General features: G+C 38.1%; 1 protein-coding gene across 1 annotated transcript in view; it reads left to right on the top strand.

The window, feature by feature from the left end:
- NSF (N-ethylmaleimide sensitive factor, vesicle fusing ATPase) overlaps nt 1-19,183 on the top strand; it is a 342,977-nt gene that overhangs the window by 294,176 nt on the left and 29,618 nt on the right. The window contains exons 15-18 of the mRNA XM_050763710.1: nt 1,687-1,843; nt 4,573-4,706; nt 16,577-16,643; nt 18,886-18,965. Coding sequence (XP_050619667.1) covers nt 1,687-1,843; nt 4,573-4,706; nt 16,577-16,643; nt 18,886-18,965 — 438 coding nt within the window. The remainder of the gene's footprint in view (nt 1-1,686; nt 1,844-4,572; nt 4,707-16,576; nt 16,644-18,885; nt 18,966-19,183) is intronic.

The raw sequence follows: 19,183 nt of genomic DNA, 5'->3' as shown, positions 1-19,183 counted from the left end.
ATAGTGTCCTCAAGGTTCACCCATCTTGCAGCAAGGGTCTGGAGGATAAAACAAAAAAAATGAAGTTATGGGATATGTAAGGAAGATATACACGTTATGTATCTTGGGAGAGTCACTGTTTTATGGTTCAGGTATCTTAAAGCTTCTGCTGTGAGGCTTGGAGTATATAACTGGAAAAATTAAAGACAAAAGCCAGCCTATAATTTTTTTTTTTTTTTAAATGAGATGGAGTCTCTCTCTGTCTCCCAGGCTGGAGTGCAATGGCGTGATCTCAGCTCACTGCAACCTCCGCCTCCCGGGTTCAAGAGATTCTCCTACCTCAGCCTCCCAAGTAGCTAGGATTACAGGCACACACCACCACAGCCAGCTAATTTTTGTATTTTTAGTATAGATGGGGTTTCACCATGTTGGCTAGGTTGGTCTGGAACTCCTGACCTCAGGTGATCTGCCTGCCTCAGCCTCCCAAAGTGCTGGGATTACAGGCTTGAGTCACTGCGCCCAGCTGTAAAAATTTCTTAGAACAGCCATTCGGCTGGTATGAATTAGGCTCATCATTACTTTTTACACTACTACAGAATTTGCCATATCCAGGCCAAAGAATGAGGACCTTCCTCTGTATGCAGGAATCAAAGGACCAGCATATGCAAGGAGACTACCTAAAAAGTGGTCTGAAAAATTATTTTGTGGCAAAGTAATAGAGATATGAGATCGCTGGATACTGTTTCAGAGACAGTGTTACAAAACAGCTTTGTGTGAGGTGCATGTTCTAAAGAACTGTTAAAACTATTCCATACATCAGGTAGTCAAAAGTTGACTTTTTGAGGGATGTAATGATATTTTGAAAGTTGAAATTCTCAAGATACATGATCTTTACATGTACGTGATCTTTACATATGGTAGGTTATGTTTTCCTATTCTGTTAACCTCATGAAAATCCAATTCAATTGTAAATACTAAAGTTATTGACTACTTTTGGCAGCTGTTTTGATGGGAGGTATAACCTTTGAGATTAAAAGTTGAAAATGAAGAAGGGTGCAATTTAAGCTCCAATATATAGTGAACACAAATAGAATTATTATCTGTATTAATTGCTTTTATATCCTTTTCATTACAGCTGCTCATTTCTATCTCATCCTAAATCTTGTATGTACACATATAAACTTACATTGGTGCCATTTAACTATGTCCGCTACCACAAAGTTGATGTGAACATGATCTTCTCATTACCATTTCGTATTCTCATGTTAATCCATAGCACCTGCAATCAGTGTTAAGGTAGTATATTTGTCAACTGCGCTGTTTCTAATTTCTAAGTCCATAATCTCTTTTTTCCTTTGTTCTTAACAGAACAGCCTCAAACTGCATAGTGTTGATAAAAATAAGCACATTGGAACATACTCTTTCTCTCAGGAATTATGAGGGTTTGAGCTCTGGTAGATTCTGAGCCTAAAATCCATTGTTTTTATTCCATGAGGTCATTCAAAGCAGCCTTTTTTTTCCTATTGGGAAAAAAGTTAAATGATAAATTATACAAGTTGTTTTGCTTTCCAGGCTTTTTATATTAATATGGGATAGTGATCAATATCTTTAGCATGTACGAATTATAACTCATCTTTTATACTGTTAAATATTTTAGTTTTTAACACTAATGCTCAAAATGCTTTAAACTGTCCTTTTTCTTAATAGGCATTTGGCACAAACCAAGAGGATTATGCAAGTTACATTATGAACGGTATCATCAAATGGGGCGACCCAGTTACTCGAGTTCTAGATGATGGGGAGCTGCTAGTGCAGCAGACTAAGAACAGTGACCGCACACCATTGGTCAGCGTGCTTCTGGAAGGTGAGGACGAATGAGGAGATGGGATTAAAAGTTAAAGGAAAAACAGCATTTTTTAAAAGCCCTTAAGCACATTCTAGAAAATTGAATTCTTTCCCATTTTTAACCTTGTTCTTGATCTGAAAATAGTAATCCAGTCTATGTACCAATATTGTGTACAAATTAAAATTCTCTTGGGGTAGAATGTTACTGAGGAATGATAGTAACTAGTTTTCTTATAGGATTATATCTGTATTTCTGTGGCACTTAATACACTGAATGATGCCACATAGCTTCAATTCAATTAAATAAATATTTACTGAGTACTTGCATTTTAGTCATTCAACTAGTTGCTGGGGATACAAAGACATTCAAGTATTCATTCAGTCTGGTCATGAACAAAGGCAGTGTAAAGAAATTCCTGACTACAGTGTGTGTGTGTAAAGTTGTGTGAATACAAGTCATTTTGCATAGGGGTGGTCGAGAAAACTAGAGATGATATTTAATCTAGGCCTTGAAAGACCAGTTAGGATTTTACTGAGTAGACAGACAAAAGGGGAAGAACATTCCATTCACAAATAATTAATTTACAGTTATAATTAGTATGACAGCAGAAAAGTTCAGTGAGGCCCCATGACAAGGGAGCCTAACTACCTTTAAAGGTCTGGGGGGTGAGAGCTCCCTGAGAGAAACATATTAAGCCATAACTTGACCAGTGAGGAGACTCTGGCCAGGCAAAGTCATTGGGGAAGATGTTTGAAGCAGAGCATGTAAGTCCTGGGCAGAAAGGAGCTTGAAACAGTAAGGGAGATTGTCCTGACATGAGACTGTAGAAGCAGACAGAATCCAGTTCATATAAAACCTTGTAGGCCATGTTAAAGATTTAGACTATCTTAGGGGCAATGGAAAGCCATTTGTAGGATTTTAAGCAGTGAAGCCACATCATCATGACTGCTTTATGATGGAGAATGGATTGGAGGGGCAAAAAGATACAGGAGAGACTATTTTGGTTAGAAGCAGTTGGATTAGCCTTAATGAGAGTCGATTGTGGTTTGAAGCGTGTGGAGTAGTGTAAATGGAGATAAGTAGACTAATTAGAAATATTTAGGAGATAGAATAAAAATGACCACATTATTATTGTCAATCATAATTAAGCTAACATTTTTTGAGACCTTGCTATTTGCCAGTCACTCTACTAGTACCGTGCACATACTATCTATTTAAACCCCACTTAAGTCCTCCAAGGGTCGAGGCTGCTGTTGTCTCTATTTTGTAGGTGGAGAAGCGGAAACTTAGATTTGTTAGGTTGGATGTGGGCAGAGGTATCAAACATGACCCCCTGGGTTCTGGCATACACAGCCCGGTAAATGATGCTGTTTACTAAGATTGGGAACACTAATGGAAAGCAGATTTCTGGAAGAAAGTTGATGAGTTCAGTTTTGAACATGTTAAATTCAAGGGTCATATAGGAGAAGTAAATCGGAAATGTTGATCTGCCTGCCTGTTGGATATGTGGGTCTGGCTGGCAGTAGACTCATGAGTTGTCAGTATATAAGACTGTGGTTGAAGCCATGGGAGTGGATGAAATCACTTACAGTGAGGGTATCGGTTGAGATGAAAAGGAGGACTAGAACTTGTCTCTGAGGCATGTTAACACTTAAGGACTAAACAGAGCAGAAAAATTGACAAAAGAGACTGAGCAAGAGTAACCAGAGAGGAAAGAGGGGAAAGAGAGAATGTGTATTACAGAAGCCAAGAAAAGAAACATATTTTAAGAAAGAAGGAAATTATGAATTGTATCAAATGCTCCTAAGAGGCTGAAAAAGATACCAAAGTGTTTGTTGAGTTTGATGACATGGAGATCATTTGTGACCTTGATGGGAGCCTGTTCAGTGTAATGGGGCTGGGAGCCATAAGATTTAGTGAGGATGGGTGGGAGGTGAGGAACAAAAGCAGCCAGTGTAAATAATTACATAGGCAAGTTCCATTTTGAAGGGAGAAGAAGGTGTAGTGTTGAGGGGTATGATATCCAGAAAGTTTTTTGTTGTTATTTAATAAACTATCAGATAGACTAGAACATGCTAAAACACTTTTGGAAAGGCTTCAGGGAAGAAGAAGAAGTTGAACATATGGGAGAAAGGAACAATCAGTAATGTCAGGTTCCTGAGAAGATGGGAAGGAAGGTTTGATTGGTTTGTGGTTGAATGAGGGACACAGCTTCCAAAACAGGGAAGGGAAGGTAGGGATGTCTAAGTGTAGGTAAGTTTGTAGATTTGCTTGCCTTTATGAGAAAGCCTGAGTCTTTAGAATTCTAGCTTTTTACATCACATTTGCTTCTAATAAGGCAGTTTTCCCCTGCCCTCAATATCAGCTCCTAAGAAGATTGTATTTTTTTGTTAGACAAATGATTTGATAGAACTAATAATGTAAGTACTGATATGCATTTGAATGCATTCTCTTAAGAAGCAAAACCCTTATACTCTGTATATTTTGCCAAAAGTTTGAAAGATTAAGGGTATGTGAGAATGTCAAGAGACATGTATTTCACCATACTTTTGAGAAATGCTAATTAGTTCGTTAAGTTTAGTTGCTAATAAATAAGAGAAAACATGTCTGCTGTGAAATTGTGTCAGGAAATGTTAATGAGCAACTAGTCAAGACCTCAGTATGTTCTGGATAAAAGTTTAAACTTGTTTTATTTCCCTTTGCTTAGGTTGGCTTTTTTCCCCTGACTTGCTCATGTCTTTATGCAGGCCCTCCTCACAGTGGGAAGACTGCTTTAGCTGCAAAAATTGCAGAGGAATCCAACTTCCCATTCATCAAGATCTGTTCTCCTGATAAAATGATTGGCTTTTCTGAAACAGCCAAATGTCAGGCCATGAAGAAGGTATCAAGATTTTACTTTCATTTTAATTTCCTATCTCTTAAATGTGTGTGTGTGTGCACATATATATGCCTTTGTACATGTATACATATAAACCCATAGCAACTGTGTCCTTCTCAATTGGAACCAAATTATCAGAATTTGGGGGGAAACAGTGACTGTTTTAGATTTTTTAACTTTGTAATGTATTTTATTGAGTACCTTTACCTTCTAAATTATGCTTTGTTTAATACATATTAAGATTGTTTCATTTCCTAGTTTTGTATCAATTTTATTAAAAGAGTCATAGTTGAAAATGTTTGAATAAAGTGGGACAAATTCATTTAGGATTTTTAAAAGTTCTTTCATTATGGTACAAAGTTGAACTGTTTGGGGTCAATTAAGTTGAGGAAGACAGAGATGTATTAATGGGAAAATAGTCCCAGGAATCCCTACAAAAGGATAGTTTTATATTAGGCAGTAATCAGAATCTGCTTGGTAACTTGATGCAGTTCTCATCCATCTTCCTTTCTCCAAGTGCCACTCGTCACCTTCTTAATTAACATGGCCACTTTATACCATCAGTGAAGTTAGAACAGCATAGAATAGAATCCTAGAGCTGAAAAGTCTGTAGGACCATCTGGTCCATCTCTCTCACATTCAAGCAAGCGCCATGCATCAACAACAAAAATCAATGATGAAGACTCTAAATGGCTGTTCCATCTTACTTGTTAGATCATGTTTCCATTGCTCTTCTAATTTTGCATACTGCCAGTCAAGAAATTATTTCTTATATCCATCTGAAGTATTTCTTTTATTTAAATTCTTTTTTTCATGCTTGATCTTTTATAGATATGAACTGACTGTGTAAGTCCAAGAAATGCGGGAAAATCAGAATGAGGTGAAAGAATCTTGAGAATTGAAGTGCTACCTAGTAAAGACAGCTCAGGGTTTTCTTTTAAGTTGCTCTTAGGTATTCGCTCTGTAAGGATATAGGGTAGAATTCTTCGGTGTTTCTTTGGGAAAGAGACTGAGGAGGAGAAATAGATTTAAAAGGAAGATGACTCCCAAAAAATGAAAGCTTGAAAAGCTAGTCTCTTGTTTGTGCAGGTGGCAGAAAATTGCACAGGGTACTTCAGATGGATGGAGGAAGCAGAACTTGTAGCAGGATTCCAGGCATAAACACTGAAGAGTCCAGAGAAATACATAAAAATCTTTGAAATTGAGTGTGAAAGAGAAATATTGCCAGACTCAAAAAGAACTTATAATATCATATTCTGTCTCTGAGGTGAAACCAGTAGTATCTGTCCTTCCCAGGAAAATCTGAATAGAATAATGGGGACCAGTAATTTCCCTAGAGTAGGTAGGGCTGTTTTTCTTTGTTTTTTTGTTTTCCCTTTGATGGGAACCCTTAACCCACTTCTTCTGGTAAAAATTTAAATAGCAGCCCTTGAAATCTGTAGCTGTTGAATGTCCCATTTATTTATTGAATAGCTAATTCTATTTGCATTTTCCTAAATCATCTATTCCTGTGCTTTTTCAAAAGTAGTAGTCAGCTTTGCAGATGGTAAATTACTCCATTGCTTTCCACCAGCTGCCAGCTTCTACCTCAGATGTACTCTGAGATGTGGGTGGATGGTCCTAGTTTTTCTATAAAGTTTTTTAAAAGTACTTTAGGCTTCTGCAGATCAAAGCTACTTTGTAAGTGTGAGATATTATCATTTTTATTATTTTAATCTCTTGCAAATTGACTTGAAGGGGGAAGGTAATATGTGCTGATTTTAGAGGCTTAAATGGTTAAATTAATGGCTTAATAACTTATGATTTAATCTTCAAATTGTTGAAGCCTTTCAAGGTAGAGTTTTAGATGAGTGGAAGGCTAGGGAGTATAAAAATAAGTGTCCATACAAGCTTATTCAAAATTGTTTTAATTCGTGATTCACTGCCCGGATCATCCATGCACTCTTAAACTTATAAAAACTATTTCTGCTTCAGCAGTATAATAAATTTATATTAGAATTTTTGGTTTTCCTTGGGGGAAAAATACTATTCTTTGTAATTAAAGTTCAGAAAAGAGAAAAGAATGAAGCATAGGTGTCTTGGAAATATATTAGGAATATTACAAAATCTTTCTCTGCAAATAGTTTTCACATTGTTACCTAATGATAGGTTGACAAAAGCCTAAGGGCTCAAACCAGTCTAAAGATGCTCAGTCTTCCAGGTTGTTTTTGAAAATGAAATGTAAATGTCATTCTTTAGTATAAGTTCTAGTCTACCTCCTACTACTGTTCTTGCCCCTCCGTTTTTAGTGTGAGGATGGGAAGATGTTTTAATTTTTTTTCAGAGCACAAATAATTTATAAAGTTTTGTATTTCTGGAGAAAACCTTTCTTTTGTTGTAAGTGCAAAAAATAAGGTAGCTTTTTCTAATTACAGAAATAATTTAGAAAATACAAGAAAGAACAGAAGAAAATAAAAATAAATTCATATTTGTCCTTCAGTTCTCTTTACCACTCAGACACGCATATACACATGAACACATTTACCCCTCCCTTATATATTGGGAATGACATTGAAACATACTGGTGTAAACTTGTTTTTTTCACTTAAAATATTATGAACTTTTTTCAGTGTAACTAAAGCTTATCTGAGTATTATTTTAAATTAATAGCTGTCTAATATCTGAACAGTCCCTTTTTTGTTGGACCATTAGGTTGTTTCCAGGTTTTTTTCATAATTATAAATAATATGTGTGTCAAAGAGTTATCTAAACTCCCAAGGTCATTGCAGCAGTATTCACAGTAGTGGAATGGAATCAACCTGAATGTCCCTCAGGATGAATGTCCCTCAGGATGAATGGATAAAGAAAATGTGGTACATATACACTGTGGACTATAACACAGCCATTTAAAAAGAATGAAATCCTTGTCATTTGCAACAACATGGATGAAGGAGCTGGAAGACATTATGTTAAGTGAAAGAAGCCAGGCACAAAAAGTCAAATATCACATGTCCTCATTCATATATGGGAACTAAACAATTGAACTCACGGAGGTAGAGTTAGAGTGATGGTTATCAGAGGCTGGGAAGGGTAGTGGGGATGGGAGAATAAGGAGGAGATAGTCAATGGGTATAAAAATACCGTTAAATAGAAGTAATAAGATCTAGTGTTCAACAGCACAATAAATTAACTATACTTAAAGGCGTGGTGGTTCACGCCTGTAATCCCAGCATTTTGGGAGGCTGAGGTGGGGGGATCACGAGGTCAGGAGTTCGAGACCAGCCTGACCAGCATGGTGAAACCCCGTCTCTACTAAAAATACAAAAATTAGCCAGGTGTGGTGGCACACGCCTGTAATCCCAGCTACTCAGGCTGAGGCAGGAGAATTGCTTGAACCCGGGAGGGGGAGGTTGCCGTGAGCCGAGATCACACCCCTGCACTCCAGCCTGGGCGACAGAGCGAGACTCTGTCTAAAAAATAAAATTATGTATAGTTCAGGGAGAGGGTGTGGTGGCGGTGGCAATGGCAGGGAAAGAGTTGGAGCAGTGCCAGTGGCAGGCGAACAAGGTGACAGAAATCATGCTTAACAATTTCAACAAGATCCTGGAGCATGATGGGAAACTGGCCAAACTGGAGCAGTGTTCAGACCAACTCCTGGATATGTGCTCAGCCTTCAGCAAGACGACAAAGACCCTGGTCCACACAAAGTGCTGGGAGAACATCCGTTGCTGGATCTGCTTGGGGCTAGTGGTGGGTGGTGGCCTGTTCATCATCCTGATTGAGTGGCTGGCCGTCTTCTTCCCTCGGAGCAGTGACACCAGTAATGCCCCATGGACCAGGATGCAGATACCACCTCAGGGCCTGGGGACTGACTCAGCTGGTCCTGAGGGAGAAGGTGGCTGCTCTGGCCAATTCTGATCTCCAGAGAACCTTGGTGTTTGCTCTACCCTGACCCACCCCAATGAGTGCCAAAAGGCAGCCCCAATGTGTGCACCCCTGCATTTCCTGTCACGTCACAGACTGGCCTTAGAGGGCACGCTGCTGTACTGGCCATGCGGGGCCAGCCCCACCTGAAGCTCAGTAAAAGCTGTTGTTTGATTTTTTAAAAAAATTATATATAGTTCAAAATAACTACAAGAGTGGAAATTGAATATTCCTAACAAAAATAAATGATTCATGCTTAATGAGTTTCACAACTACCCTTATTTGATCATTACATGTTTTATACTTGTATCAAAATAGTGCATGTACTCCATAAATATGTATAGTTATGTAGCCATAATAACTAAATCTTAAAAATTTATATAAAAACAGTATTCCATAGGACTACCAAACTAGGGAAATTACTGCCCCCATTTATTAGATTTTTCTTCACTAGAGTAGCATAACATGACAGAGAATTTGGGCTTGCTCAGCTCTCCACACTGACCAGCTGAATGACCTTGGATACGTCATTTAACCTATAAGCCACTGTTTTCTCTTCTGTCAAATGAAGATAATAACTGCATTGTAGGGTTATTGTGAGAATTTGATGGTAATTTCTGTAAAGTATCACACAGTGCCTGGGATATAATATGAAATCAATGAAGTGTACTGGTTATTTTTACTTATTCTTATACATACGTTTTTTATTATTTCCTTACGACAAATTCTCAGAAGTGTGATTGCTAAGGTAAAAATACTAGTATTGTAAAGATATTTGATACATAGTGCTATCAAAACTCTTAGGTAAAAAATACTCTTGGTTTTATAAAGCCTACCCCTTCAGAAATTTGTGATAGTTTACACCTGTAGCCGCGTCATATAAGAGTATGAGTTTCTTGGGATTCTCACCTGTTTTTGATATTATTAAAATATTTTTGCCAGTTTGATAGGCAGAAGGTTAGCATTTAATTATTTCTTTAGCTACATTTCAATGACTGAATGCTCACATTTAAAGATTTTTCAAAATGTTTTGCAATGACAATAGTCTGTGAAACTCAGAAATATGTAACACATTAATTTTTGTTAAAGACTTGTGGTCTGAATTAGTTAATTCATAGAGCATCTTTACATACCATTTGATTACTTAAACCAACAGGTAAGAGTTTTTGTTAGAGAGGGCTGTTAGGCTTGCTTTAATGAGTACATGAGATTTTATTATAATTATACTATTGCCTCTTTTTCACAAATGGATGGTGCTAAAATACATGAAAGTAGTTTATTCTCAATTAATTTAAAATTCACCTTGTACTTCTCTTAATTTGCTTATTAGTGAATCCTTTCTCCATGGATAAACTCCTCAACACTGCTGAAGTATGTATGAGGTATTGTCCTCACTTTCTGGGGGGTATACCATATGTTCCATTAAGATATTTGAAGTATTCACAGACCTTCCCCTTCTCCCCTATTTTATGTTTGCTTCCCAAACTTCATTCTATTTTAAAATTTTAATTCCTTTGTCCATTTTTGCATCAATACTTTTTTAAAAATCTATTTTACTAGTTCTATTCGTGCCATTAAATGAACAAAAGAAGAAAGCAGAATTTGATTTTAGCTAATTACCTAATCTTGATGCTTTCTGAGTATACAATCAGTAGAGACGAAATAGAACAATCAGATAGAACTAAATTGTTTGAACAAAACTAAGTAAAACTACCAGTGATTTATAAAACTGTACCCATTAATAACATGATATAGTCTTATTTTCAAAGGATTGAAAATTAATGGAAGAAATTTTCCTTTCCACTAGCTTTGCAAGAAAGAAATAATCTTCTTTGAATATCCTCCTGTAAATCCCACTGCAAATTGTAGTCTGCACAGAACAGAATCATGATGCCTAATCCTCCTCTTTTCATGGTTTAGTCTATACAAAGAGCAGAGCTGGAAATGGGATCTTTTGACAGCAGTTACTAAGCAACAGAATTTGGGTGTTTTTGGTTAACATCCTAATATATAATGTAGCTGATTTGTTGAAGTTTGTGCATGTATTAACTGAGAGAAGTGGGCACTCCGGAAGTGACTACAGGTCCCTGTATGGTGGGGGGGTGGGTATTTGTTGTTGTTTTGTTCAATACACTGTGTCTTTTGGCACTTGTATCTCTTTGGCATAGAAAGGAGGCTGGTGCAGAACTTTCAGACCTTGTGACTTTTTATATTATTAAGCATACCCTTCTCTGTGGCTCACAATATGTGAAAATGTAAGATTTTTTTCCTGAAAAGCAGGGAGAACAAATAAAGGATTTTAAGGTCATTCCAGGAAGCTTTAGAGCTTTGCCAAAAGTTTAGGTCCACTTCCTGAGGCAGTTTCATTAGCAGACAGCTAATGTTTGCTTGGTCTACTCCCAAGTTATTTTTAGAAACTAGAGATTATTACTGATAGGGCCCATTTGAATTTGCTCATTTACGTTTTTATATGCTACCAAATATGATTAGAGTATGCTTTTAACTAATCACTGACAGATTTACTGCATTAGGGATTTTCTAAGCCATCAGATTCCTACAGTCATCAGATTTCCACTAACTAGTTACTTCACGCCAAGCTCTTCAGAATTGAGATGAACTCTTTCAGCCCCCAGAAGAACCAGAGTGTTTGGCTTTGCTTACCTAAGAGCACTAAGGAGGTCCCAGAGGATGGAGGGCTGAATCTCCTGAGAGCATGCTTGTCGTGGCTTGTGATCCTGAAAGGCTGGGATTAATGGAACGAATGCTGGCGTGCTCCCATTTGCACTTGTGTAGACTCTGGAGCCCATAGCTGCTGCCTCTCTCCCACACACAGGTGGCTCCCCACTTGTCTGAAGATCCCAGGAGTGGGCTCTGGGTCTTAAGAGCTTGCCATGTCCTTGAGCACCATATTCAGACCTGCCCCTAATCCCTGTGTGGCAAGAGCCCTGCTTCTTCTGTCCCTGAGTCTCACGGAGTGCGTGTGGCATACTCTTGCCTTAAGCCCAGGCTCCCCACACTCCCGGTTGTCTCTCGTGCCCTTCCAGCCTGTGTCATACCTCCACCTTTGCATGCAGGAGAGGTTACAGTTTAATATGATGATCTCATTACATGCACAGGTGGACATAATGGGCTTCTGTGTTTTCTAGAGCTGCTCTTCTTCCTTTAGAAGAGACCTCTCGTTATTTCATGAGACACAGGCTGACTGATGCCACTCTTTCCCACATTGTTTCCTTCTTCAGTTCTTCCTGTTTTTGTTTTTGTTTTTTAATTTAGCCTTCTCTTTCAGACTTCCCACCTAACTCTAAGACCCTATAATACGTTGATGATTTTATCTGTTCTACAGGAAACTTCCTAATAAAACTAGGCTGACTATGCATTCTTAAGACTAATTTTCGGGGGGAATCTGTAAGATACGGTCCTTACCTTCTTACCTCCAGCCTCAGCCCTCCTGGCATCTTCTGTGTTGGGGCATCTTTGGATCTAGCGCAGGCACTGTGTTACCTGCTGTGTGCTATAACTGATGGTGAGTTTGGCACTTCAGTTGTACTAGTCTGACTAGGGCAGTTTGTACAATTGTACTTTTCTTGCATCTTTCTTTCCCGTACCTCTCCTCCTTTTGGGGTTATCTAGCTAAAGTTGTGGTGCAGCTTCCCGGCTCAGTATGTAAATATCTCACTTAGATTTTACTATGGCAGCTAACCTCATGTACTTGCCAACCAACTCTGAGTATCTTAGAATTCTGCTGGGGCCTGGGCCAGAAAGGGTGAAAGGGACTAAAGGACCTAGGAGACTAGGCAGAAATTGTGGATCCTGGGAAGAGTTATGAGCACAGGTTACACTAGTGACTAGATAAGGAAGAAAATGGACGTGTGAGAAGAGAAAGGGGTGTGTGCATGTGTATTTAAGTTAGAGCACAGTAGCTACCCAGAGGAGTTTCAGTTGACTGGTTACCTGAAACTAGTCAGGTTACAACTGGAATTGCACAGCCTTCGTCATGGTCAGTGTGTTAATAGAGCTTGCTGTGAGTGCACCTCTCCCTCTTGATAGTAGTTAGTACAGAGACCAACTGCAAAAAACAAAAACAAACGTCACTACTTGATGTTAAGTGACTGCTGTATTTTTCCTCTCAAGTGTTATGTGTAGGCCATGCAGTCAACTGTGAAGTGATTTGAAATGCTTTGTGAATTACAATATCTGAGATAAGTTGGTGAGACCACATATTATGTAGGAAGTCATCATCAGTTTAGACCTAAGCAATGTCCTGAGTAAGGTCCTTGCAGCCATATAAGCTGTACCTTGTTTTGAGAAGGAAAAACATAGAACTACTGCAACCAGCCAGGCTGTGGTGTCCCAGGTGCCTGTAACTCTAATTCATGATCTCACAGCCTGGTGGTCAGAGTTATATGCTTACATCAGAGCTTTTAGTAGAATTCTGAAATATGTTTTGAAAAGCAAAGCATTATTCTCAGTGATTCCTTAAAATTACCTGAGTTTATAAGATACCACATTGACTACCCTGTTGGTTCTGTCTTCAAAAAAATAGCAAAGAACCAGCCAGGCGCGGTGGCTCAAGCCTATAATCCCAGCACTTTGGGAGGCTGAGATGGGCGGATCACAAGGTCAGGAGATCGAGACCATCCTGGCTAACCCGGTGAAACCCTGTCTCTACTAAAAAATATAAAAAACTAGCCGGGCGAGGTGGCGGGCGCCTGTAGTCCCAGCTACTCAGGAGGCTGAGGCAGGAGAGTGGCATAAACCTGGGAGGCGGAGCTTGCAGTGAGCTGAGATCCGGCCGCTGCACTCCAGCCTGGGTGACAGAGAGAGACTCCATCTCAAAAAAAAAAAAAAAAAAAAAAAAAGCAAAGAACCGCTGTAGAACTGCTGCTGAGCTTTTCAGTTGTCTTGAATGTAGCAACTCAAAACCAAAAGGAGCCATCATTATGTATCAAGAGACAGAAATAAATACCCTATTCTCATTTTCTCTTTTTCTGTGTTTGGGGAGGAGGAGATAAAACGCCCTTCTCTTCTTGCTCTTTAAATGTACTCATGATCCATTCTCAAACCAGCTTCACCTCTGTGTTTTATTTCAGTTGCCAAATCAGGAAGGATCCTTGACTACAGTTTTCTTTTTCATCACCACACCCATTCATTCACCAAATTCTTTCAGTTCTTCCTCCTAAACATCTCTAGATTCTATCCACTTACCAGCGCACCCACTCCCTGGCCACCATCATTTCTCACCTGGAATTCCACAGTCTCAATTAACTTTTATTCCTCTCTAATGCTTTTCTATACAATCAAAAAAATATTTCTAAAACATAAGCCTGACATGTCAGTCCATTGCTTATAACCCTTTAGTGGCTTTTTATTACCTTTACAATAAAATTTTAACTCATGAAATTTGTAAGACTCTTTACATCCAAGTTCCTTCATCACCTCTTCTAATTCATCTCGCCTACCACTCCACTGACATTGACACCAACACCACTTTATTTTAATTCTTATTGACCGTTCCTGCAGTGTCCCTGAATGTTCACATCTCTGTGTCTCCTAATTTTCAGTATACTCTCCTTAGAACACTTTCTTCCACCCTTTCCACTGGTTAACTGTTGTTCATGCTTCAAGTCTCAGGTTAAGTGTCACTTCCTAAATTTAGGAGACTGTCCTGTCTCCCTAGGTCCATTTAAGAGTCAAGATAGGCTGAGTTATGCTGCATTAAAGAACAACCCAAAAATCTCAGTGGCTTAACACAACAAAGTTTATTTTTTATTCACCTACTATATCTCCATCATGGCTGAGACAGTGCATTCTGTTCATTATATTTTCTCAGAGACTCAAGCTAATAGTTAATGGAGACCCCATCTTACATGTGATTCCATGATAGCCAAGGCAGGAAAAGGAATGTGGTGAATCATGCAGTGACTCCTAAGGCTTCTTTCAGAAAGGGGTATATTTCCCTCGTATTTCATTAAGTAAAGCAAGCCCCATAGTTATGCCTAACTTCCAAGGCACTGGGGAAATACTGCCTACCCTGTGCCCCCATATCATCTTGTATTTCCCCTAGCCTAATAATGTCATGCTTTATTATAATTACATGTGACTTGCTTCCCCAACTCTAACTTTTGTGAAAGTAGGATCATTTTTGTCTTATTTATTATCCTCTGTAGTGCCTTCGTTAATGTAAGAATTCAAAAATATTTGTTGAGTGAATGAATGAATAAGGCAGCACTCCAAGACTCAGTCCTTAGGCCTTTTTTCTTCTTCTACCATTTCTCCTTGAAGATCGCATCCTTTGTCATGGTTTCAGCAGTCCTGAGAGTGATTTCCATTCCCTGACTTCAATCAGATATCTCCAACTTCTCACTCAATATTTCTACTTGAATTTAAAATGCATAAATTTATTCTTTTAGTAAATACCTCTTAATTACTCTCTAATAAGGCATTATATTAAATGATATGAGGATACAGAGGTAATTAAGACAGTACTTGCCATCTGAGGGCTTGCAATCTAGTATAATACAAGAACAGTACAATGCATCAATAATATATACACGTAATATACAAAATCCTGTGCCAAAGGAGAAGACAAGTGATTTATGGCAAGATTGAATTGAAACTTGTATTCAACCATTGAACCTATAGAGCAGACATCATTACTGAATTCTGTTCTGTGCTGGGCACTAGACGTAACACGAACAGAGTAAAGCTTTTATCCACCTCACGGTCCAGTGGGGAGACAGATAGCTTAGGATGAAAGGATAGATGGGGTTTAGACAGAGTGTAGCAGGGTGATTAGGGGGTAAAGGGATGGTGCATAGGAAAGCATTTTCACCAGAGGGGTTGACCTGATTAAATATCTGAAGAAATTGTCCGTATTTATGCCAGGAAAGATGTAAGGAAGGAACTGAATCAAGATGGTCACAGTGAGACTCTATTATGGTAACATTTCTTAATTGTTAGGAATACTTTAAAAACCAAGTATACACAGGTTGTTTTTAAACCTAACATGAAAAATAATATCGTGAGTTTGATTTTATTTCTGTACCTAATTATAAATCTTCAATGGTTAAAAGATACCCAGAAAGGAATATATGCCATTCCAAGCAAGATGTTGGTGTGGGTGGGGATAGGGTTTACTATCTTGATGTACTGAGCTTGGTTATCAACCAGAGAGACTGGGCTGGGATGCAGAAACTAATTCTTACTCATGACACCAATGAGATTTCCTGAGCCCCACCTATAGTCTCTGGAATAGGACCTTCATTTCCAAAAAGGCTAGTCTCAAGGCCTTGAGTACTTCTATTCAACTTGCAGTTAAGCTAATTCTTCTATCTGATTTGAAATTACTACATCCTTGCCAGGCTAAAACAGTTCCTTCACTGCTTAATTTCATTCTCATTTCCTTGTCCATCTTAAGACAGTGCATTCATATCTTTTGTCTGGTTTTATACGTACATCTATCTGATCCTTCATACTCAACCTTTAATTCTTTTGTAAACTCTTTTACCATTACGGTCTGATTTGAGTTGACAGAATTCTGATCTTTTGGTGTTATTTCTGCTTAACAGAGCCACAATTCCTACAGACAGTAAAATGACATCCAGTTTTATTTTACACCTTTCTTATGGCTCCATCTAGCTCTTGCGTCCTGCAGGACACTAAAGTCCTGCTCCTGACACAGATACCAGAGACCAGTGTGATAGAAGTGATGGGACGTGTCAGTTGATTAATGATCAGCTAGTCCCCAGCATGCCCAGGTGTGACACACACAGCTGTTAGTGCTGAAAACGGCCTTAGCCTGCTCTCTCTCCAGCTGTGATCCAGTTGTGTCAATTCTAATTTATTATAGTCCAAAGTGTTGCTGTTTTCCTGTGCTTTGTTTAGTATTGCTCAAGAAATAACTAAACTTCTTGGAAATTGTCATAACTATGGAGGACAGTGAGATAATAAATGACTTTGTTTTCTTTCAGATCTTTGATGATGCATACAAATCCCAGCTCAGTTGTGTGGTTGTGGATGACATTGAGAGATTGCTTGGTGAGTCCTAACTTCTGCTGTTGTATTATCTTTGCCACATTACAGCTAATATCTCAAAAGTTACAAGAGAAAATTAACAGGTATTTATAAACTGTAGAGCAATAGAAATACCTTTCTTTGTCTTATAAGGAAATATAACATCTCTTAAATAGCTGACATCAGTGATAGTATTCGTTTTAATATGCCCTGTGACTATTAACAACATTATAAACTGCTTTCTTGTAAGGGCCCACGTCTCATTTTGTATCCTCCAGTGTGCGCTTGCCATAGTAAATGATTAATAATTTTCATTGATGGGTATATCTGTTATTTAGGACCTCTGAGCTGCCTATAGCTCAGAAATCCACTTGTGAACTTTGACAGAGCTAATGAAAGAAGGGTTTAGGATCACAGTGAAATCCGCAAATTCACTAAAACACTAAGGGCAGAAGTTGTAAGCTCTCTGCACCTCAGTTTCTGCTCTTACAAAACAGAGACTATAATCCCTCTCTTGCTTATCCCACAGAGTAATTGTGAAGACAAAAATGGGATAATAAATCTTGAAAAAATTTTGTAAGTTACAAGTGCTCTATAGTAATTTTTAAAATATGTATTAAATATCTCCTGTGTTGAAGTGCACTCCTACAGGATACAAACATGAAAAAGACTTGGTCCTGGCACTTAACTCATAAGAAATAAACGGCAAGGAAGTGCCAGAAAGTTGTTGCTAATTTAATTTCACTGTAAAATTAAATCAGTCTGACATAAATTCATTACAACAATGGCTCAGGAAGGGGTAATAAACTCTATTGAAATAGAAACCCACCTGGTGACTTAATAACATCTGAAAATACTACCCAGTGTCTGAATAATCCCTTCTTCCTTAAGCTGTCCATAATGCTGTAGTCATGATTTCAAGCTAACTCTTCTTACTGCATTTTTCCCATCATTTTCAGACTTGCTTTTGGTCCTCTGTTATTTATTTTTTTAAGTTTTTGGCAGTGTTTGTTATAAAGCAAAGCTGGTGTATCTGTGAGGTCTCCATAAATTGATAGTGGGTTTTGGGTCTCCTAGGTTTGATACATCTCAGCCCAGTTTATGGGATGATTTCTTTAAAAGCTTTTAGGCACAAACTTATAGCTCTGTGTAAATTCCTTTATCTTGACACAATTGAGGTGTGTGGTCATAGCAACACTACCATGTCAGGAATGTGTGCCCTCTGAGTATGTTTCACCGGTATGAATGGTTATCATCTGTACATGCTTGCTCATTTATTCAACAAGCACTTGCTGAGCCCTTCCTCCTCTGGTAGAAGTGTTAGAGTCCCAGAAAAAGAAGATGCTGCATGTCTTTATAACATATGTTGGCAAATGTTAATGCAAAGTAGAATGTGCCATGTATTTTGGATATTCTGGTTTTTATTTATTTATTTTTATTTTCCTTCCCACTGTTCTCATCTGGTAGACAGTCTGAAAATGGAGGGATCAGTTTTGCCCTCAGGGGCCTGAAAGTAGCTCTAAGCACAGGGCAGGGGTGCATATGCAGTATGCAGAGAAAACTAAGCAGGTGGCATTTACGCTGAATCTTGAATTATTGGTAAATGTTTAACAGGTAGGATGTTCTCTTAGAAAGTTATCTGTTCCTTACCATCTGAGGGCCAATCTCAGTGGTTCTGCCATTGTTTCAGTTTTATTGAAATTCCTTATTTTCCCCTTTGCCCATTTTCTAACATCATGTTTTAATATCAGTGTACTGAACTGCCATGGTTTGCAGTAACTTCTTAGAAATGCTTGGTAAATACACCTGGGATTTTTTTTTCCTCTAAAATAATCCCAGGAAAAAAGTCTACATGAACTCAAAGTGAATATTTAGAAGTCTTTTCAAAAAATTTATAGAGCCGAGTACAGTGGGATTATGGTAACCTATAATCCCAGCTAACTGGGAGGCTGAGGCAGGAAGGTTGCTTGAGCCCAGGAGTTCAAGACAGGCCTGGGCAACATAGCAAGACCCTGTCTCAAAAAAAAAAATTACAGATAAGTGTTCTTATATTTTAAGCATTTAGGTTATTAGAGATATTTTTTCTTATTATAAATAGTTGTATGACTGTTATTTGAGACTGTTTACTCTTTAAAAATTTTTTTCTTTTTCTATATGTATTCTGCTTATGTAGGGACTGTTTACTTTTGATTCAAAAAAGAAACTGAATGTTTGGAATATGTACATGTGAATCAAATCCCTAAACATAATAATATTTCTTTTCCAGATTATGTCCCTATTGGCCCTCGATTTTCAAATCTTGTATTACAGGCTCTTCTCGTTTTACTGAAAAAGGCACCTCCTCAGGTAAAATAATACTACTGATATGGAATATTTTAACAAAGGGTTTTTCAGTAAATTGCATATAATGATGCAGTCTCTAAATAAGCAGGTTATCATAAACATAAAATTATGTTGTTGAAAGGATTTTGAAAGGTCATCTGGTCTTGACTTCTGCTTAAGGTAAATTATTTTCTCAACATAATTTTTCCATTCCTTTTCTGAAGAAATCAAAATCCCACAGT

This window comes from Macaca thibetana, chromosome 16, assembly GCF_024542745.1.
Source record: "Macaca thibetana thibetana isolate TM-01 chromosome 16, ASM2454274v1, whole genome shotgun sequence".
In the NCBI taxonomy this organism is placed as follows: domain Eukaryota; kingdom Metazoa; phylum Chordata; class Mammalia; order Primates; family Cercopithecidae; genus Macaca; species Macaca thibetana.
This window is presented reverse-complemented; position numbering and strand designations above follow the sequence as displayed.